Consider the following 22,134-nt stretch of genomic DNA (forward strand, 5'->3'; position numbering starts at 1 on the left):
AGTGGGAGTGGAGGGAAACGGACTGAGAAAAGAAAGAACCTTCCAGAAGAATGGTTCTCAATGAGTGGACCAGCAGTACCAGAATCACCTGGGAATTCAGGAGAAATGCAAATGCTACCCCCACACCTACTGAGTCAGAAAGTCTGGGTTGGGGCCCAGCAACCTGCATTTTAACAAATCTTCCAGGTCATTCTGGTGCAGGCTGAGACTTGAGAACCAATGTGGTGGAGATATCCCCGGGCCGGTATTTCTGTGAGAATAACAGTAACTAACGTTTCCACCATCCCCAGCTGGGCACCATGACAAACCTTCACAGGTGTGCTATCTCATTTACTTCTCACAGCGACCCCATTAGGTGGGTTTATTCGTATCATTTATTCTCATTTTACAGATGAGGGGACTGAGCCTTTAGGAGGCTTAGTGACCGCCCCCATCTCTTAGCCATAGCGCAGGTGGGAACCGGGCAGTGGGCTCCAGGAGGTGGGCTTCGCTGAGCGGGGAGGACCCAGGGGGACCCGGCAGGGTGTGGTGGCACCTGCCAGAGCCCCAGAACTAAGGAAGGAGTCTTGGGTGGAGGTTTCAGCTCTTCCTCGTCACCACTGGGCCACTCATTTCAGCCTCTTCAGGTTTCAGTTCCTCCACTGAGAACATTGTGAGAAAAAATCTAGGTTGAAATGAGTCTGTTAACATACAGCAAAGCTTTCAAGAATTGCACGTGTGTATAATGTTATTTGCGTGTCTCCCCAACGCACACCTTGAGAAAGGCGCAGGGGTAACCCCGCTTCCCCCGCGCACCCCTCCAGCCTCTGCACGTTCTTCTCGCCCCCTCAAGTGGCCAAACTCAGTTTGCAGAGATGTGGGTCCAAAAAGTAAGGAAAGGCTGCCCCCTGCTGCCAATCTGGTGAATGACGCCAACTTGATACCTGCCTGATGGGTCTACGCCCCTTTAAGTGGAAAAACATGCTGCAGGCGCACTTGGGCATAGCAAAACTGGGACACACTCCGTCAGGATTAAGAGAAACTATGATGCCAAGACCAACAGGTGTTATTACTGGTAAGGCCATCTGGGCGAAGGCCCCCAGCTAGGTCATTAAAAGGAAACTAACTTAGAGGGTAAATTGTTGATAGGCAAAAGGGGTGAATAAGACAGAAAAACATGCGGAAATAAATCAAAATAAACTCCGTGCCCCAACGAGGACAGGTAACAAAGAAGAGGCCTTTCCACCTTCCAGCGGATGAAAGCCATCGACCTCTCATTCGGGCATTTGGTAGAGTATGGTGAGGTCTGTCACTATTAAACAGTCCCCTCTTTCCTTTTTTCCCTAAATTCTAAGGGCCATTCCCTGGCACCCAGCTCGTGGCACCCCCAGACAGCTCTCTGATGTTCTCCGGGGCTTATCCCTGCCCCGTTCTAGTCAGGGACAAGCTCTATACCCCAGCTCTGGCACTGTGACAGAAATGCCCAGAAGAATTCTGTCTGGTTATTTAAATATAAATTATTAAGCCCAATCCTAGAGACTTTAACTCAATTCATCACAAGGACTGCTCAGAAATCTGCATTTTTCACAAGCTTCGTAAGTAGTTGGAGCTCCACTGAGCAAATTCAGGACCATGAAATAGCTTTTTACATCAACTGATATTCTTTGGAAAAAATAATGGCTTTGTAAATCAAACAAGTAGCTTTTTTATAGGTAGCAGATATATTTTCAAATATTATTTAAAGCAATATTGTGTTGTTTTACTTTTATTTTTAAATTTTATTAAAGTTAGATTTTTATATAGATAATATGGATATATGGCCCCAAAATGGAAACAACCCAATAAAGTTGACATTGAGAAATGTAACTTTGACTTCCACTCTGTCTCTGTCTATTTCACACATCCTTAATAGGTCATCACTTTTATCAGTTTCTTTTGCATCCTTTAAGGCTTTGGCATGAAGAATCAACTAAACAAAAGTATAATCCTTATTTCCCCTGCTTTGTTAGACTAAAGGTAGCATACTGTTATGCTATTTTGCAGCTTGCTGTTTTCCAGTCAGTAATGCATCTTGGAGGGCTTTCCACAGAAATAAAAAACATCTTCATTCCTTTTTAGCATGGAATATTATTCCATCGTGTGAACATATCACAGTACATTTTTCAGTCCCTTACTGATGGGCACTTGTGCTTTTTCCTATGGGTTTTTTTTTTTTTTTTTTTTTTTGCCATTCTAAATGATGCAAATATTTTGCACACATTTTTTATTTGTATGAAAGAATATGTACAGGATAACTTTTCATAGGTGGGATTTCTGGATGAAAGAGCAAATGCATTTATACTCTTTATAGATACATCCAAATTTCTCTCCATAAACATCATCTTGCTCTCCTACCAGTGATCCAGGTGTGAAGTGCTTATTTTGCCACAAACTAGCTAGTAGAATGATAGTCCAAAACTCAATTTTGTCCATCAAATTAGTGAAAAGTAGTATTTTGATGTAGTCTTATTTTGTTTTACCATTGTGAGGGTTTTTTGTTGTTGTTGTTCCTGATAGTTAAACACCATTTGTATTTCTTTTTCTCTGACCCATTTGGTCTTTGTCCATTTTTATTGAACTGCTGTATTATTTTCTTACTGAGTTCTAGTTCATCATATATTGGGGAGGTTAGCCCTTATGGTGAGAATTGCAAATAGTTTTCCCAGGTTGTCATTTATCTTTTGATTCTGTTTATATTTTACCATGCAAATGTGTCTGTATCATGTAGTCAAGTTTGTTTGTCTTTTTTTCTTCTTCTGGACTTAAAGTCATAGCTTAAAAGGCAATGAAAGGAGGCACCACCTGGTGAAATGGTATCTAGGCCACTCAAGTACAGCTGGAATGTCAGGGTCATCTTGTGCAAGGAAAATAAACTATCCACCAACAACTTAGAATCTCTCTACTCTTCAGGAAAGAGACACCAAAGACTGTGACCGTGAATCTGTGGCCTCGTGGTTATATCTGAATGTTTTTCAGACTTTCTCTACTGATCCAGCCTCCATCCATTTCCCCAACTCCCTTTACCTGCTCTGATTTCTGAGGCCAAAAGGAGAGGTCAGGAGAGCTGACGACACAGGTGGTCTTCCCTCCCCCACACCCCTTCCTGGAAAGGCAGCCAAGCCTCCACTCTCCGTAGCTCATGGTCAAACCTCCAGAGGACTCCAGACCCCAGCTGACCGACCCGGAGGCTCAGAGTTGGCCTAGAGACAGAGTTTAGGTACTGAGGGTCTCGTTCTCAGAGGGAAGGTGATGCACAGCCGTGGGGCAGGGCCAGGGCAGACAGGGGGCTGTGGCTTCCGGACAGGGAGGCTCCCCACTATGACGACAGCTTGGAGGGGGCGGATACTGGGGAGACCAGGCCCCTCAGCAGACAGCCTTACAAAAACACCCAGCTCTGAGGAGTCAGAACGCCCTGAAGACAGGGCATGGGGGTAAGGAGGGAACCCTGAGCCTGGTCTGTACCCCACACCACCACCTTGCACGATAAGCGGTGACGTCCACCCCCCACCTCCCTGCGCCATCCTCCACTACCCTCAAAAGACCAGCTGCTCTGGTGGTTTCTTCCAGCCTTGGGAGGCGGGCCCATGGGAGGGGCCCTTTTTGTACAAAGCTGTAACATTGTGGGGACAGGGGGGCCACGGTGATTCAACTCCACGGGAAACCTTTACAAAAACCTTTCTGCCTGTCCCAACAACGCCCCCATTCCCTCTACTTTTCTCCTGGGTCCCAAGCCCAAGTGTGGTTTGGTTCAGATGCCTCCCTCACCCCGGACCACAGGTTAGGCCAAGGACAAGCCCAGATCAGAACCAAAGCTTCCCAGGCAGAGAGAGCCAGACGTAAGAAGAATGACTTGGAGGACTCACAAGTAACAGACTCAGGGACAAGGTCAGTGGGAAGGTGCAGAGGAGGTGACCAGCTCTACAGAAGACTCAGGAAGAAGCCAGAGGTCTCAATGGAAGGAGTCACAGGTTCTGGGATGCTGCCCTCCTCTCCAGGCTCACATCTTTGAGGAACCCTCAGAGAGGGAGCATCTGTATGGGGCATCCTCTGAGAAAGGAGCCTGGGACTCTCTGGGTGGACTCTGCCATGCTCTGCGGTCCCAAAAGTGAAAAGCTCAAAATGTTCTGTGCAATGACTATAAGGCACAGAAGGGTTGCTTATCTCAGGGTCCTCTAGACATGAGCCAGGATGCCCTCCCCTCTCCATGCCTTGAATTTGTTTTCCTCCTTGACCCATGTCACTGTGTGAACACTGAAGTTTTCTTTGGAGAAGGCACCAGGCTTGCAGTTGTAGGTAAGACTTTCCAAGTCCCTTGTGGGGGAAAGTGGATCCAATGTGTCCATTTTAGTGTAGCCGTATTCTGATGTGCCAACTATGATTATGCCTTCGGCTCAGGGACCAGGTTAACGGTTGTAGGTAAGGCTGGAGGTGTCTGGGTGGGGTGCCATGAGGGAGGACTTTGCCTTAGGAAATGTCAAAGGGAAGGGAGGATCAACTCCTGGGTCCTGGTTCAGGGAGATGTCATCTCACATCTGGGATTGAGTTCAGGGAGGTTCCCAGGGAGGGTGGATCCCCCCAGGCAGCCCAGAGGCTCACAGCAGAATCGGAGCTGAGCCTGGGGTGACAGGGCAGGGAAGGGGCAGGAGTCGGTGAGCATTTCCACGTGGCCCCTGGGATGGGGGCCAGGAGAAACCCCGGGGGTGATGAATGAGCCGCAACACCTGGCTGTCTTCTTCACTGGCAGAGGCTCTCTGCAGGGGCTTCGTATCTTCCTGCTCTAGATTTTATGGAAGGCCTTTTCTCACCTGTCCGGGTCCTGGGCAGGCTCTAGAAGGGTGTCGTAGTGTTTGAAGCAGGGCTGGTGGCTTTGTGAAAGAAAAGATACATAAACGCCCAACCTCTGCCTGAATCCCAGCTGTGCTCGGCAGAGAATGGGAGGTTTTGAAGTGGCCCCTGGAGGCTGTGATCTGGAAACAACCTCTATTTCGGGGAGGGAAGCCGGCTCACTGTTGTGGGTGAGTAAGTTAAGGCTGGGGGACTGGGAACCTACAAGGAGGGGCTGGGATCCAGATGGAGACTTTGTCTTGGATGCTTACATTCAAAAATATTTTGATCAAGAAGATCTGAATTCTTGCCTTAATGTAGACAGGAGGGGACAGCCTCCATCTCCAGTGTTTCATGGACTGGCTGTGCCAAGCCTGGGATCCCCTCTCAGGAGGCGAGTAGGCTCAGCTAGGAAGAGATCACCTTGTCCAAGTCCTGTCTCCTTGGAGGGTGGCCATGATGGCCATGAGAGATGGGACAGCCTCGGACCTTACAGCCGCATGGTCCTGCCATTTTGCTCCCTCACGCAGAAAGGAGAGGGACACGGGTGAGGGAACAGTAGAGGTCACACAGGGCCTGATTGGTCCTCTGACCACAGCATTTTAGGTTGCATTATTGCCCAACCATCCACTTCCCAGAGTTAAAAATCTCCTAGGGAATGGGAGAGGAGGGCCGGCAGGTGGACTCGGGGAGGCAGGAATGGAAGCAGCAGGCGGTAACTTTTCCTGTGGGGCTTTCATGTTGTGCAACTAATGAAAAACTATTTTTCGGCAGTGGAACCAAGCTCTCCGTCTTGGGTATGTAAAAGGCTTCTTTTAGGATAACATATGGAAAGGTTGGAGTTCCAGGAGGACTCCCTGGAGGGGGCAGGGACCGAGAACACAGCCAAGGGAGGTTCGGAGAGTGTGGGTGAGTGGAGTATGTGCGAGAGCCGCCAGGAGCTCTGTGTGGAAGGGCCAGCTCTGCGGGGGTTTGCCACACTCGCGAGCCACTGTGTAGCAATCAGGCACAGCACTTTGGAGACGGGACCCGACTCTCCGTCCTAGGTAAGGTGCAGACCAGGGTGGTAGGGCCATTGTCCCTTACAGCCAGGGTCTCTGCTTCTCGTGCTGGTGCTGGTGGAAGGGGGTTTAGTAAACTCTCTTACCCCATGGGGGTTTCACAGGGCTGCATCTGCCATGCTTTTTGGTGTGGCTTGGTCGACTGCTGTATTTCGCTTCTCTAAGCCTTCAGTCTGTAATCTGCCTCCTCACTCCTTTCTCTTATGTGCATGGATCTGCTCCTCCAAACCCCTTCCTCTTACCCCTCTCGCCCCACGGTACGCTGAGGCCTTTTCCGGATAGAATTCCTTTAGCCCAGAGCCACGGGTCCAGGCAGAGACAGGCGGCCACCTCGCTGTCAGGGAGCTAAGACTTGCCCCCTGGCTGCAGACATCCGGGTGGGTTTTGTCTCAGCCACCCGCAGCTGTGCTCCTATAACTCGCCCCTCCACTTCGGGCTCGGCACCAGGCTCACCGTGACAGGTATGGGGGCTCCATTCCTGACGGGGGGTGCCCGCGTTCGTCCGCAGTGGTCAGTGGCCGGGAAGGGAATCGGGTGTAAGGACAGAGGTCAGAGCCACCCCTTCCCACCGGGAGCCCTGCGCCCTCTCCCACCTTCCCGGAGCTTGTCCGGCTTGTCGAGCTGATGTGTGCATTGCTGCCCCGTAGAGCTCCTTGCTTAGTCTTCAGGGCTTTGTGTTTCCTGCCCTTCTCATTGTTCTCCAGAACTGCTCTCATCTCTGCATTCTTACTGTGTATGTTGTTTTATTTTCCCTTTTGTTGTTATTGTTTCTTCTTCATTTTTCCCTTCCCGTTATAACTCCAATTCTGCACTGGTGACTCCGTGTTGGTGAATCGCTCTGTCTTCTACGTCGAAGTCTTTCCCAGCGGCTACCTCCAGCACAGCACTCTGTGCTCGCCTTTGTCTTCCTCCTTCTCTTTCTGTACCGGTCTTCAAAGATCCATATTCGTCTTCTTGAAGTGGTTGAAAGGATCTGGAGGTGGTGGGGACCACGTTGCCGAGACCGGGTGGCTTGAGGGCAGAAGTCCCTGTCACAGCACGGCAGGCATTGCGGATGCCACAGGGGAGTCTCTGGGGTGCACTGTGCTTGCAGGGGCTGAGAGATAGGTCTGAAAAAACTGTTACCACTGGACACTGACCTCATCTTAGCAAGACGTAAGGTATAAAAGAGAGAAAATAGATAGGAGATCCCATTTTCTCAATCTTCGAGGTCTATGCTGGGGTAACAGGGTAAGGGGCCCTTTGGGAAACCCTAACACAAGGCTCACCATGCTGGGGAGGGGGCAGACAGGTGGGCGGAGTGGAGCTGGGATGGGATGGGGTCTGGGCTGGAGACACAGGCAAGGCTGGAGGAACGGGACTCACAGAATCACCAACCAGGGAGGCTGGGGGTTGGGCAGGCACTGTTCTGCTGGTGGGGACACATGCCAAAAAGTTTAATGGAAAATACAAATCATGAGATTCGAAAGCCTGGGCTCAAGGGGTTGGGGAGGTGCAATTTGAAAAGTAACTTAGGTTGCTCGGGCTCTCTAAGTCATGCAAAATGGAAGGGACTAACTTATTTAAAATCTTTGGTAAACTATTCAATCTATTATGACTATCATTTTCGTTCCTGATGTTTATTATCACTCGGTCACAGGGTTTGCCTTTTTCCAAACCTATGCCTCAATTTTCTCATCAGAAATATTTCTGAAATTTGAATAAAGGGGACACATCTGGGCTGGCCACATTTCTGTGCCAAAAGCTTACTCCCATGGTCGGAACAGAGCCAAATGGAGGGCACGGTAAATTCTAGCAAAAGGGAAGGTGTGTGAGGGATGGATGTGGTTTCTTCCACTCCTTACATGTCTTCAGATGAGGTCATTCCTTCCAATAATCCCGAAAATTCTTCCTTTCTCATCTATCAAGCACGGAAAGGGGCCCAGAGCATTACAACGTGGACCCTCTGCTGAAATGGCCCTCGGACTTTGCCATTTGTTCATGCTTGCAAAACAAGCTTTTACTACTTTTACAAATGCAAAGCTTGGCTGTAAATTAGGATTCCAAACCTGGCCAGGGAGGTTTGTCAGACACTGGGGAAAAAGGGCTCAACAGATTAGCACTACCTTCCCCAGGATCACGGCCGTCCTTGGCAAACGGCCACACCCCCTTGCTCTCCGGGCTAGGAGTAGCTGTGGAACATCAGATAGGATGTTAGCCAGAGGCAACTCGGCTCTTCAAAGCAGGTTACGTATGGGAAAAAAAAGTGAGTTGGACATAGAATATAGAAAAAATATACTCAGATGTAACAAGATAATTGTCTCTTCTAGTCAAGAAAAGCTAACTCTAACATAGCGCATCACCCAAACAGACAAACACATACACCTCACCAAAAAAGAAAGAAGAAAGAAAGAGAGAGAGAAAGAAAGAGAGACTGAGAGAAAGAAAAAAAGAAAAATGATAATTAGAAAAAAATCAATGAATCAATGTGGTTGCTATACTCATGCTCATGAGAGTCTACTGCCTCCAAATTCTGGCTGATTCAACTCTACCATGACTGTTTCTAAGTCTGAAAAATTAGATAGCCATGCACCAAGCAGGGCTTTGAACCAGGAAGAAAGAGAGACACGCTTTTTTGATGGATGATCAAACAAGTCTCAGAGTACTAGACACTGCAAAGAAAGCCAAGAAAATGAGGCCACAATGCCACTTAGGGAGAGGGGGGAGCTGCTAGGCAGGTGCATCTGCGGGAAAATTCAGAAAGAAGAGGGAAAGCCAAGGGACAGCAGCCACACACACTGGGACAGGGGCCCCAAAGCAATCAGGATCCACTAGGACACGCTGTGCTTCACTGTGACCCTCCCAGCCCTCTCTCTCTCACACACACACAGAGCCCCTGCCAGGCCCAGGCACTCTCAGACAGCCCTGGCCCCAACCCCTCTTCACTTTCCAGAGGACCTGAAAAGGGTGACCCCACCCAAGGTGGCTGTGTTTGAACCCTCGGAAGCAGAGATCTCCCGGACCCAGAAGGCCACGCTCGTGTGCCTGGCCACAGGCTTCTACCCCGACCACGTGGAGCTGAGCTGGTGGGTGAACGGGAAGGAGGTGCAGAGCGGGGTCAGCACAGACCCCCAGCCCTACAAGGAGCAGCCCGGCCTCAACGACTCCACCTACTGCCTGAGCAGCCGCCTGAGGGTCTCGGCCACCTTCTGGCACAATCCCCGCAACCGCTTCCGCTGCCAAGTCCAGTTCTACGGGCTCGGAGAGGAAGATGAGTGGACCCAGGATACACCCAAACCCGTCACCCAGAACATCAGTGCTGAGGCCTGGGGCAGAGCAGGTGAGCACGGCCTGGGGAGGCCCAAGAGGAGGTTGGGTCAGGCTCCCAGAGGGAAATGGGAGGATCCAGGTAGAAAACCAGAAAGATTAGATACAGGAAAGAAAAAAGGAGGGGACCAAAGCCCACCATAAACTGGGCACCTGTGGCCATTCCTCCCCCAGATCCTCAACCCAAGCCCGCCTTGCAGCCGGGCCCCTCTTCCTCCTTGGCCTGTGCAGCTCAGCATCCGAGCAGTGCCCCCCTCCCCAGCCCCTTCAGTGCTGCCACGGGCCCTGGATTCCAAGGGTGATGTAGCTGACGGTGGCACGACAGAGGGAGGCTGGTGCTGGGCCGTCAGAGGAGGCTGGTCTGGGCCTCGGAGTCTGTGCCAACCGCAAGGCTGAGTTAGTTTTTAATCTGCTTAAGGAGATGGGGTCTCTCATCTATATTTCTTTCCACTTTTTCTTGCAGACTGTGGCTTCACCTCGGGTAAGTGAGCTTCTCCTTTTTCTCTTTCTCCTTCTCCCGTGGTCTTTGCTCTGGAGCCAGGGCCCGGAGAACCCACGGGCACTGGGGCTGGGGGAGGACAGAGCTACCTGCACAGAGGTTCCTACCTGGTCACCCTTCCTGCCAACAGTGTCCTACCAGCAAGGGATCCTGTCTGCCACCGTCCTCTACGAGATCCTGCTGGGGAAGGCCACCCTGTATGCTGTGCTGGTCAGCGCCCTCGTGCTGATGGCCATGGTAGGCACAGGGCGGGATGGGACAGGCAGGTTGGAGGTGACACGTGACACCCAGCAACTCATAGCCAGGAGTATAGAGACCCTGCCAGGACTGGAGGTGGGCAGTAGGGAGGGAGGGAGTTTCACTCAGATGGCTCAGAGAACAACCTGCACCTCTGTGTGGTCACAGTGGAAGGTCCATGCTGGGAAGGAGAAGCTGGGGTCACCTGAAAACCCAATATGTGAGGAGCCCCACCACTCGTCTGGTCCTAGGCCCTCCTACTTCCTCTCAGTCCCCACCACTCCTGATTCTTGGTAACCCCAAAAACCTTTTCTTCTGTAGGTCAAGAGAAAGGATTCCTGAAGCCAGTCTGGAGGTGGAGCCAGAAGTTTCCCACCCGCTAAAGAGTCAATACGCATTTTCCTTCTGCCAGTGCTTCTGAATGCTGCTCTCACCTCTGCGTATCCCAGTATCTGCCCCCCGTGCTTGCGTACCTGCACGCTCCTGGCTGAAGTCTCCCCAACCCAGAGAGGCCCCTAGCGTGACTCAGTGACTGAACCAATAAAAATGTCCTGGTCTGGCCTGACTCTGACTTGTGAGTGCCTAGACGTCTTTTCTGCCCATCTCTGAACTCCCTGTGACTCTCTCCACTCAGTAGAAACAAGAGGCATTCTAGAAAAATGCCGGCCCCTCATGTAAGAGGAGAGTAGGTGGATGTGAAAATGTTCCCAAATCACTCTTGAAAGGATAGAAAATAAAGTTCCCTAAAACCGAGAATCAGCCCTATTTCTACTTCTAGAAATCCTTCAGAAGCTCCCCAATGTCGCACTGTCACCGTGCTGATACAGTCCTAAGTCCTAAAGATGGCGTAGAAGCCCCTGTGGTTGTCCTGACCTCCTCCTTCCTCACTCTCCCCTCTCCCCTCCTCCCTGACCTGCCCCCCCAAGCTGCTTCTTTCAGGACATTTGCACACATCCTCCTCCACCTGGGATGACAGAGAACTCCTGGGTAACTCCTACTGAGCCTTAAAGATTTGGCGCTGATAGCTTCCCGTCCAAACTCCCTTTCCTTACCTCTTACTCCCCTGAGACTGAATTAAATACACCCTTTATTTTGCTCTCACGGTGCCTGTGCACAAACTCCTCATAACACTTATCACATTTGACGGAAACCTCCTCCTTACTTGTCCGACAACCCCATTTGACTGTGAGCTCCTTGAACACATATCATTGCAATGTGTTACCACCGACTCCCAAGAAAATAAAGATACCCAAGTTTCAGTCCCGAAGAAGCTTGCTTGTTCCTAACGGGAATTAGTTATGAACAGAAAGAGCTGAACTAGGAGGCAATGCTTTGACATAGCAATGTGAACTGTCTACTAAAATGCAGTCAGAGGCTAGTTTCAATTTCTGGCTGGGATAATCAGGGAGAGTTGGGGAAGGTGGAAAACTCTTTAAAAGAAGAATCAGTCTCAGTTGTCCACTCTAGAGAAGGCCATGCCAGTTGGAGGCATAAACAAAAGCCCAAAGAACATGGTCAGGTACTCTGTTTAGCTGAGTGCAAGGTTCATAGACAGAAGTAATCAGAATTAAGGCTGAAAAGGCAGTTTGCTGCACGCCACTCTGAGAACGAACTCATATCCACACAACCAGTATGGAGCCTCACATGTAGTAGGTGTTCACTGATGACTTGTGGAATAAATGTGTGAGAAGGAGTTTGGCCTTTGTTCAGGAAGCAATGGAGAATTACAGAGGTTTCAGGGCTGCTTGTCCTTGTGCCATAAGGTGCCACCTCTTGCTCTGTGGAGTCCCCTGTTTGAGCTGCCCTTCCACCCCTGGCTCCTCCCAGCCACTTCACTACACATGCCAGCTTCAGCAGGTGGGCACAGTGAGGCCCAGAGGGGAGACCCGATGACATAGCTGGTCTCTTTAGGGTGCTACATGTTCCAAGGAGGGGACTCTCTGCTCCCCACCACCACCAGCACTGTGACGTTCCCCAAGCCCCTCCCTACCTTAATTTTACCCTGAGTTTGTCTTTCCCAAGCCCCACTCAATCAGACTAACCTCTGCCACCTGCGTTTCCTACCGCTGCTCAGTGGTTAGGGGAGGGGACAAGCGGGGAGGAAACATTTTTGTATCATGGTGTAACATTGTGGGGACTGGGGGGGCCACGATGATTCAGGTAAAGGAGGTGCTTTTACAAAAAGCCCTGCCCTAGAAAGTATCCCCACCCAGCCCAGGGAGTGGGGCTACCTGATGGGCAGAGGTCTCTGGAGCTGTCCCTGCTGTGGTTTTGCAGAAGCCTGGACCCAGGGAACACCTGTGCAACCGCTGCTCCAGACTCAGCTTCCCAGGAATGGGAAGGACAGGGCAGCAAAGTGAAATCATCATTCAGCATTTTTCATAAAACTTGACCTTAACAAAGTATTTGCACATGCATTAGTTACTAAGAACTATAAAAACCCCAAGGTAAAGATATTAGCCCATTTTTTAGATGAAGAAACTGAGGTCAGAGAGGTTACAGGTTATATAACTAGTAAGAGGTAGGGTCCAGCCTGCAGCACTTCCCACCTCCAGCCGACCCGCCACCACTAATACCCCTTCAGATTTCAAGTCCACTGCATTGTCCCCAAGCCAAGCTGATTCTTGTCTGCAAATTGGCGGTGACCTCCTGCAATGCCCAGGTTACTGCGTCCAGCTAATTCTCTAGGTGGGAAGAGAAAAGCCCAGGAAGGAGAGGGAGGGTGTGCCCTCAGCCTGTGCTAAGGGAGGTGGGGAAGGAGCAGGAATTCTGGACAGCCCGTGCCACTGTGCTCCTATGCTGAGCAGTTCTTCGGGCCAGGGACCCGGCTCACGGTGCTAGGTAAGAAGACGCTCCAGGTGGGAGAGGGAGAGGGCTGCTCAGCCTGGACGAGCCCTGAACCCTGGCCTTAGCGGAGTGGGCGCTACGCCATCCAGGGCCCGTGGTCCGGGAAGGCAGAGGGTTTGCGCCAGGGTCCCCAGGGCTGTGCGAACACCGGGCAGCTGTACTTTGGGAACGGCTCCAAGCTGACCGTGCTGGGTAAGGAGGCAGCAGTCCGTGGGCGGCTGGAGAGGGCTGGGCAGCCGCCCGGCTCCGCTCGGGGCTCTGCTGAGAGCACTGTCCGGCGGCTGGGTTGGAACTCCTGGTTCTGGCGCTGGGACAGCGACCGCGCTCTCAGGGGTGGTGGGCGCTCTCAGGGGTGATGGGGACCCGGTTGAGTCCCGGACAGGAGGAGCGAGCACAGCTGGTTTTTGTCCTGGGCATCCAGGCTGTGAGCACAGATACTGTGTATTTCGGCCCAGGCACCTGGCTGACGGTGCTCGGTAAGCGGGGTCCAGGGGTCCAGGGGCCCCGGGGTGCTGGGGAGCCAGGGTGGGGGCGCCCCGGGACGCGGGGACCCCAGCGGTGCCCGTTTTTGTGCGGCGCCGGGGGGCTGTGAGCCAAAACACTCAGTACTTCGGCGCAGGCACCCGGCTGTCGGTGCTAGGTAAGCTGGGGCCGCCGGGGGACAGGGCGCGGGACGGCGGCCCAGGTTTTTGTGCGGGGCTCGGGGGCCGTGAACCAAGATCCCCAGTACTTCGGGCCAGGCACGCGGCTCCTGGTGCTAGGTGAGCGCGGGGCGGGCAGCCGGCTCGGGCGGGTTTTTGTGGGGAGACCCCCGGCCGTGCTCCCAGGCCTCGGCCCAGACCTTCGGGGCCGGGAGCCGGCTGACCGTGCTGGGTGAGTGCCCGCGGGACCCGCAGCCCGGCGGCGGGGACGGGGCGGAAGGCGGCGGTTCGGGTTTCGTGGCACCGGGTCCCTGGCCCTGCGCTGCAGCCCAGCCGACAGTCCCAGAGCTCCGGCGACCCGGGCTGGGCGCCCCGGGGTGGGGGTAGCTCGAGCGCTGCGGGGTTTGCGTGCGGGGCTGTGCCTCCGTGCTCCTATGAGCAGCATTTCGGGCCGGGCACCAGGCTCACGGTCACAGGTGAGATTCGGGTGTCTCCCACTGTCCAGCCCCTGGGTCCCCTGCGCGGTGTGGACCGGAGCCGCGGGGGGTTGGCGATGGGGGGAGAAGGGGCTCAGCTCTACACCTTCCCCTTCCCGCCCCTCCCCGGCTTCGCGAAGGACTGGGGAGGGGGCGGGGGCCGGGGTCGGGACCTGGGCAGAGGCAGGGCCGCCTTCGATCTCTTTTCTCTTAAGTATTTAGGGACAAGGTGAGCAGAGGGAGAAGGAGGTTTGTTAGGACTCTGGGAACCTCTAGATTGGAGAAAAAGACAGAAGGAAAACCTGCTTTGGGGAATGGGGGGGGGGGGGCGTAAACGATGCTCAGAGGGGTAGAGAGCCGGGAGGGCCGGAGCAGCGGGAAGAGCGGACACCAGGCCCTGCGGTCCCTCAGGGACAGCAGGGTGGGTGTCGGGGACAGAAAACACTCAGGGGAGGGTAGGAGGGTGCAACTGAACAGAGGAGGCAAAGGCCGCCAAACAAGAATGGAACAAAGAGTCCGAAAAAATAGACAGATAAACATGAGTCAGTAAAGAATCCCAAATTGCAGTTCAGCAGTGTGGCTTTAGACTCAGATTTGAAACCCCTGCTCCTCCTCGTTCCTGTTCCTCTGAAACGCCAGATCCCTGGGACAAGGGTCGGGCACGGCATCCACGCCTGCCCATGGGCTGGTCAGCAAAGGGGCGCTGGCCTGAGGGCAGGGGACAGAACCTCAGCCACTGCGGGCCACTTACCCCCAGATGCATCCTCCCTCTCCCCTAGCCTGAAACCTCCCTCATCACACTCAGTATTCTAGGTCAACCAACCCAGATGGTGAAGGGAGTTCATTTGCCACAAAAACGTCAAAGTGCAGACATTTTGCCTGTTACCTAAGGAAAGTTCCCTGGAAGATCTCAGGATCTTAGAGCTGGAAAGGCGCCCTAAGCATCCCATGGTGCTGAGACTCCTGAGGCCAGAGAAGGGAAATAATTCACAATAATGGTGTATTAACCTGGATTCTCTGACGACAACAACCACACAACAATGGGCCCGTTTGTAGTTAGACCGTCATTAAGCTGGATGCAGTGGGCTCGGCTCAGTTCAGCAGTGAAGTGTGTCCAGCGGAAATGCTGGGTCCTGCGGTCAGCTGGGGTGGATAAAACACAGACTTCTAAAGGCTGGCATCCAACCCCTGGCTCCTTAGTGATCGGGTGACCTTGGGCAAGTTAATGTGTGAACCTCAGTTTTCTCAACTATATAGTATAATTAATAATACCTACCATTTATGAGCACTGTGAAGAACAAAAGAGAAGCAAGGCATAGAGTACAGAGACTGGTGTAACTCAGTGCTTCTCATCCCCAGCTTCCCCTAGGAGGTCACTGGGGAGGGGTCGGAGGGGCAGCCCAGTGCCAAGGGAGGGGTAGGATTTGGATTGTGGAAATGGAGTGAAGAGTGTGAGGGGGGTTGGAGAGAGGACAGGTAACCTTCACAGTTGCGCCTGAGGCTAGTCTAACAGAGCAGAGCACAGCAAACAGCAGCTCACGGGAACACACACCCACATAGGTGAGACCCCGCATCCCACAGGGACTCACAGAAGGGTAGTTGACCGTGGCCTCACCGTGGAGTAGTCCAGGTGGTATATGGGAGTGTAGTGATGGTCTGCTTGTGTTTGTCATGCCTGTTGCATGCGTAAATATCCTACAGGACAGCACACATGGTCAAGGGGCAGCTTTAACTTTTATAATAGGGACTGATGTCTGCGGAGTGAGGAGATCAAAGGGGTGCATTCCCTGGTGCCCCTGGAGGACCAGAAAAATCCCAGAGCCAGGGTCTTTGAGAGGAGAGTGAAAATTATCATGCTGAGAGCAGAAAGACTGATGGAGCCTGGATATCTCCATTTCAGCCCTGGCTTGGCCAGCAAAGACCTAGAAGCATGGTAGTAATTAGCAAGGCAGGAGTTAGGGGCAGGGAAAGCTGACAGGATGGGAGGCTGGACCAGCTACAAAGTGTTCAGGCCCAGCTCAAAACGAAAATGAGAAGGTTCTTGTTTTACAAAAAAATGATTTAGAATTTCAAAATGGCACTAACAGAGCATTCAGCCAAGCTCGGGCCCTTCCAAGTCCGTGGTCCTTGGCCCCGTGGTCCTTGGTCCTTGGTCCGCTGGCCCCGTGCACACCCACGGGGCCAGCCCGGGAGGGGGCCACATCCTGGGAATGGGAAGAAGGGTCAGAACAAATTTTTCTCCATAATCCAGGAGACTAGGACTAGGTTCTCATAAGAATGATATTTGTTCATTTTAACAGAATTTCTCAGAAACAAAAAACAACCCATAGAAAGCAAAGGACAGGAAGAAATGGATGGAGGGCAGGCCTAGACAAAGTGGGTCAGCCGGATGGGAAGGGCACTTGGGGGTGAAGGGAGCGCGGTCACCTGTGGCCCCTACGAATCTACAAAGGAGAGGCCTAGGGAAAAATCACATCCATACAACTAGTAGCAAGAAGTCGGTCTGTTGATCTCAGATGCTTATTTAGGAACTTGCTAGTAGAGAAAAGTGTAACATTTGGAAGCAAAGGGACAAAGATGGTAGAAGAATCCCTAACTTGAAATAAGGGGAGATTATTATCTGTGTGAGCTGAGGAAACTCAGGTGTGCCTGTGGGGAAAGGGCATGGATAAGATGCTTTCGTGCGCTACAAAAAGTCAGAAAACCTCGAGTTCCCATGAACGCACTGTACGATAAAAGGGTGTCCTCACAGGAGTGCACAAAAATAGGCCATCTGTAGATTGTCAGCTAAAGAAAGCCCACAGCCTCAAAATGTCTCCCTCATCCCCAATTCTCCTGTCTTCCTTAGCACCTTAGATTCGGACACAGATAACCTGACTTAGGACCAGGCTTTCGGAATCCCAGATCGCTTAGTCTCCATACCCTTTCTGGGAAGTCAGTGCGGTGATTGTCACTTCACAAGCAGAAAAAACGATGTGGAGAAATTGCTGTCCTAACGTCAGCATTGCTGGGCAAAGACAGTTCTAGGATTTGGGTCCTGTTATTCTGATTCCGTAAGTGCCCTGCTTAAATAACTGCTGGATAAAATGGTGAGAAGTTGGCAAGCACGTTTATTGACGGAGAAGAAATCAAATGAAGTCAATGAAGAGACATTACCCAGAATGTTGGGCTGTGGCGTTCATGATGCCACCTGAGGGGGTGCGGAGGGAGAGACAGTGGGCAGTGCCCATCATAGGGTGAATGCAAAGGATGGGAAAGGAAGGGGGAGAACAAGGAGGAAGGGGACAGTGGCCCCAAAGCAATCAGGATCCACTAGGACACAGCTGTGCTTCACTGTGACCCTCCCAGCCCTCTCTCTCTCTCACACACACACCCAGAACCCCTGCCAGGCCCAGGCACTCTCAGACAGCCCTGGCCCCAACCTCTCTTCACTTTCCAGAGGACCTGAACAAGGTGACCCCACCCAAGGTGGCTGTGTTTGAACCCTCGGAAGCAGAGATCTCCCGGACCCAGAAGGCCACGCTTGTGTGCCTGGCCACAGGCTTCTACCCCGACCACGTGGAGCTGAGCTGGTGGGTGAACGGGAAGGAGGTGCAGAGTGGGGTCAGCACAGACCCCCAGCCCTACAAGGAGCAGCCCGGCCTTAACGACTCCACCTACTGCCTGAGCAGCCGCCTGAGGGTCTCGGCCACCTTCTGGCACAATCCCCGCAACCGCTTCCGCTGCCAAGTCCAGTTCTACGGGCTCGGAGAGGAAGACGAGTGGACCCAGGATACACCCAAACCCGTCACCCAGAACATCAGTGCTGAGGCCTGGGGCAGAGCAGGTGAGCACGGCCTGGGGAGGCCCAAGAAGAGGTTGGGTCAGGCCAGCCCCAGAGGGAAATGGGAGGATCCAGGCAGAGACAAGACTGAGTCCAGAAGAAAGCCAGAGTGGGTGGGATAGGAGGATCAAGGCCCACAGTGCCAGCAATCCATGTGCACGTCCTTCCCTCAGGGCACAGGCCCTTAGCCCTCAGAGCTGTGCTGACAGTTCCCCAGGCACCTGAGTGGCGTGCCCCCCACCCCTTGAGGGCTCCTGGTTTCCTAAGATCATAATGACCAGGTCCCTGACACTGGAGCCACGTGAGAGAGACAGCACCAGGGCTCTCACAGAAGGCTGACCACACCATCTATACCATATGACATGTGCGTGCTTATGGCCTGAGTCTATGACTTCAAAGTCTATAGTTGAAGGCTCAGTGTCCTCAAGAAGTGGCATTCTTCATCCATATCTCTACTTCTTTTTTCTTGCAGACTGTGGCTTCACTTCGGGTAAGTGAGCTTCTCCTTTTTCTCTCCATCTCCCATGGTCTTTGCTCTGGAGCCAGGGCCCGGAGAACCCACGGGCACTGGGGCTGGGGGAGGCCAGAGCTACCTGCACAGAGGTTCCTACCTGTTCTCCCTTCCTGCCAACAGTGTCCTACCAGCAAGGGATCCTGTCTGCCACCATCCTCTACGAGATCCTGCTGGGGAAGGCCACTCTGTATGCTGTGCTGGTCAGTGCCCTCGTGCTGATGGCCATGGTAAGCTCAGGGCGGGATGGGGCAGACAATGGGGGTGGGGGCGGAGCATCATACATGGGACCTAAGGGAATCCCAGAGCCAGACCCCAGCCTGCTGTCATCTCCAGAAACCATAATGGACGGCCCAGCTGGGGAGAAAAGGCAGGGCACAGTACATCACACATGCACTAAGGATGGGGAGAACCCGCGAGCCCTACTCAAATCAGGCCCCAGAGCCTGCCTGCTCTGCCCCACTCTATTGCCCATGACCCCTGGGACACTTACAATGTCCTCTCTTCCTCAGGTCAAGAGAAAGGACTCCTGAGGTCAGCTCCAAAAGTACATCCTGAGTCGTTCTTCATGCTCACCTGGGATTCTCCTGTACCTGCTCCCAACTGTGTCCCTAAAGAGTTATTGTGTCTCCGCCTCTCATCCCCTTCCTGCATGGACATCTGTCCTTTTTCTCTGTCTCCCCGCAGGCGGAGCTCCCAACCCCCAAGTCTGTAATAGACTAAAGCAATAAACATGGCCTGCTGGGCCTGGCTGTTTCAGGGGTGTCTGTGGAGTTCTGCCCATCTGGGGAAAGCAGTACCCCCGCAGGTGTAAGGAGTGACTAGCCCTCTTCCTCCCCTCCCGACACTGCTTTCTCCTGTTCATCCTGATGGGGGTCCCCAACCCCATGTCTGCACCCAGGCATGCTGTGTCCCCAGTGGAGGGTTGGTCTGAAGGGCAATGCTGGCTTCGAAAAATACAGGATGAGGAGGACAGAGAGAAGCCCAGGAAACCACAACCCCTGCCCAGCACAGCGCAGAGGGCAGGGCAGACCTATGGGTTCCAATGCCTGGTCATTACTCAAGTCCAGATTTCAAGTGTCATTTGTTATATCTTTAGGTTTTATTGGCGTCTCATCTTAACACTTCTAGCCTGTCTTGTTTCAGGATTTGGGCTTGAGATGTAGTGCTACTCTGCATGTCTAGGTTGGAATCCTAGAGAAGGCAGAGGGTTGAGAAAACTGATAATGCAAAGCCTGGGGACGAGTGACTTCCCAGGAGCAGGGAACACAGGGCCAGGCCTCGGGGGAGCCATGGGAGCAGGGCCCAGAGGGGGCTGGGGTGCTACAGCAGGGGAAGCCCTTCCAACACGCTCCTTCCCCTGGAGGGTGGAGACCAGACCACCCCAAACGTAGGCTGAGTTCACTGTGGCAGAACAGTGCACCGGGGCGGGGGGTGGACTGGAGAAGAGGAGGCACAGAACAGTGACAGGGGCCATGTCTAAGTGAGCTGAGGCAACATCTGAAAGCAGAGAAGGGTGGGAGAGAGGAAGGAGCCCCTTGTGGAGTCCCGCTTGCTCCAGGCCTCAGGCTGGACACGGGCACATGCATTGTTCCACTGAATCCCCACAATGATCGTAGGAGCAGTTATTATTTCCCCTGTTTTATAGGCGTAGAAACCGCTGTTCACAGAAGAAATGACTTGCAAGTGGTGAAACTGTGGCATGTTCTGAAGACAGCGATTCTGGAAGCTTTTCCCAAGCAGTGGCCAGGACGGTGTGATTGCTTAAGGTGTCAGGGTGTGACCCTAGAGCTGCTGCTCACAAAACCCGGGGCAGGACCCAGAGTAACACACTGAAGAGACCTTAATAGTCCTCCATGTGTTGGTTTCTTAGGGCTGCAGTAACAACACACACAACAAAGGACCATAACAAAGTGCCACTAGGTGGTTTAAAACAATAGAAATGTATCCTCTCCCAGTTCTGGAGGACAAAAATCCACAATCAAGGTGTCCCCAGGGCCATGCTCTGTGACAATTCTAGGGGAGAATTCTTTCTTCTTGCCACTTCTGATGGCTCCTGGCACTCCTTGGCTTGGGCAGTGTCATTCTAATCTCTGCCTCTGTCATTACATGACACTTTTCCCTGTGTCTCTGCATCTGAATTCTCTCCTTTCTCTTATCAAGACATTAGTCCAAATTAGGTCCCACTCAGAGGTTCTGGGTGGGCATGAGTTTGGGGGTGGGGCACTATTCATCCCACTACACTGGGTGTCCTGGAGCAGGAGACAGGCCAGAAAGGGCCAGCCCCACAGCAGGGACGGCCTGGGAACCTCATCGCAAGCCCCCACCTTCCATCAGTCGTAACTACTTCTAGATCTCTCAAGCCGCAGTGTGGCTTTGTACTGGCTGTTGTTGATGCTGTTGATGTGTTGGTTTGTTTTTCCAATGACTCAAGCAGCCTGAAAACAGACGGGCAGGCTTCAGGCCCCAGACCAGCCTTCACAAAGGGTGCCCCCAATCCTCAGACTGTGTGGTGGCAGTACATGCTCCTGTGTGTCCCTCACAAGAGTGGGACAGCAGGGTGGGCCGCTGAGGGCACAAGAGCTTCAGGGAGACGGGGTGCTGGAGGGGCCAAGGGGCACAGACTGGGACTGGGCTGTGGGACGGTCGGTGCGGGAAGAGCTGTGAAGGGCTGAGCAGCTACAGGGCCAGGTCAGGGTGGCCGTGGGGAGAGGGTGACGCCTCGTAGAAGAGAAACAGGGTCCGTAGGTTTGGTGACTGTCATCTTGGGGATGTGGAGGCGTTCGCGGGTGGGAGGATATGGGAGTTACGGGTCAGTACCTGGAGTCCACAAGCCGACCAAGGAGAGGGACGAAGGACTCTCCTCTAGAGGATAAAGGCCAGGCACATGTCACCCTCTCAGTCCAGGGGACTTAACAGGGATGGCAAGAGCCACAGACTCCATCTGGTCCCCACCCAGAACCCTATTTACCCAGGATGGGCTCCTCTTCCTAAGTCTTTACAGCCATTTCCTGTCCCTCCCACACAACACCTCCCCCAACCTTCAACTCCCAGCAATCAGCCTCAACTCTCTGCAGCCTCCCTCTCCTGGATCCGGGGCTGGACCCCTACTGGATTTTGAAATAATGTAACAGACACTCTGGGTGGTAAAGAAGCTTAAAGGCAGAGTCTTGAATCCCCTCCAGCTATGCTACAGTCGTCCAGGGACAGATACTTCTCGCCTGGTCTGAGTAGGACGTTCTGTCACTGGACAGCTTATGTAAGCATTGGCAAGTCTCACTGCAGTGCCCCTCACTGGTCATGAGCATGCCCCAGGGAGAGCCCTTCATAAGACAGCCAGGTGCCCACCCTCAGGCCGGAATTTCCGAATCTATGAGAGACAGAACAATTAGAACCTTTAAAGAGCTTGAATTTGCAGAATGGAAAAAGCACGAAACGGGTAGATGAAAGCATTGTCATAGCAAAGAATCTGGGCTATAAAGCAAAAAGATCTGCGTTCAAGCCTTAGTTCTGCCATTTACCAACTATGTGACCTTGGGCAAATGACTAGCTCTGAGACTCAGCTTTCCTTTCTGTAAAATGGGCTCAATCACCATCCCAACTTCACAAGGTGGTTTTATCTTATTTAACCCATATAAAATGTAAAGCTCTTAGCACAATGTTGGTAAATATTAGATGTTATTATAATTACTATTGGCCTGAAGATTTTTTTAAGCTAAACATTTTCAGTTCTCTCAACGTTACTCTGATGTAGCACAGTTTTGAGCACTTCCTACTCTCCGAAGCCCAGTCCCTCTCGTCTGAAATCGCTGAAGTTCCTTCTTATCCTTCTTTCTACCCTTCTAAAAGCGTGTTGTTCAGAAGCAGACGCGGCACGAGGTGGGTGCTGGG

The 22,134-nt window shown here is 52.7% G+C and overlaps 1 protein-coding gene across 1 annotated transcript in view; it reads left to right on the plus strand.

Annotated features, from left to right (window-relative positions):
* Positions 1–18,949, plus strand: part of LOC138377042 (M1-specific T cell receptor beta chain-like) — a 39,329-nt gene extending 20,380 nt beyond the window's left edge. Inside the window, exons 4-10 of the mRNA XM_069461692.1 lie at positions 6,297–6,364; positions 8,836–9,083; positions 12,723–12,786; positions 17,349–17,735; positions 18,205–18,222; positions 18,367–18,473; positions 18,756–18,949. Of these exons, the coding sequence (XP_069317793.1) occupies positions 6,297–6,364; positions 8,836–9,083; positions 12,723–12,786; positions 17,349–17,735; positions 18,205–18,222; positions 18,367–18,473; positions 18,756–18,776 (913 nt within the window). The 3' untranslated portion in view covers positions 18,777–18,949. The remainder of the gene's footprint in view (positions 1–6,296; positions 6,365–8,835; positions 9,084–12,722; positions 12,787–17,348; positions 17,736–18,204; positions 18,223–18,366; positions 18,474–18,755) is intronic.
* The last annotated feature ends 3,185 nt before the right edge of the window (positions 18,950–22,134 follow it).

The sequence above is a fragment of the Eulemur rufifrons genome, chromosome 29 (genome assembly GCF_041146395.1).
Source record: "Eulemur rufifrons isolate Redbay chromosome 29, OSU_ERuf_1, whole genome shotgun sequence".
Taxonomy (NCBI): Eukaryota; Metazoa; Chordata; class Mammalia; order Primates; family Lemuridae; genus Eulemur; species Eulemur rufifrons.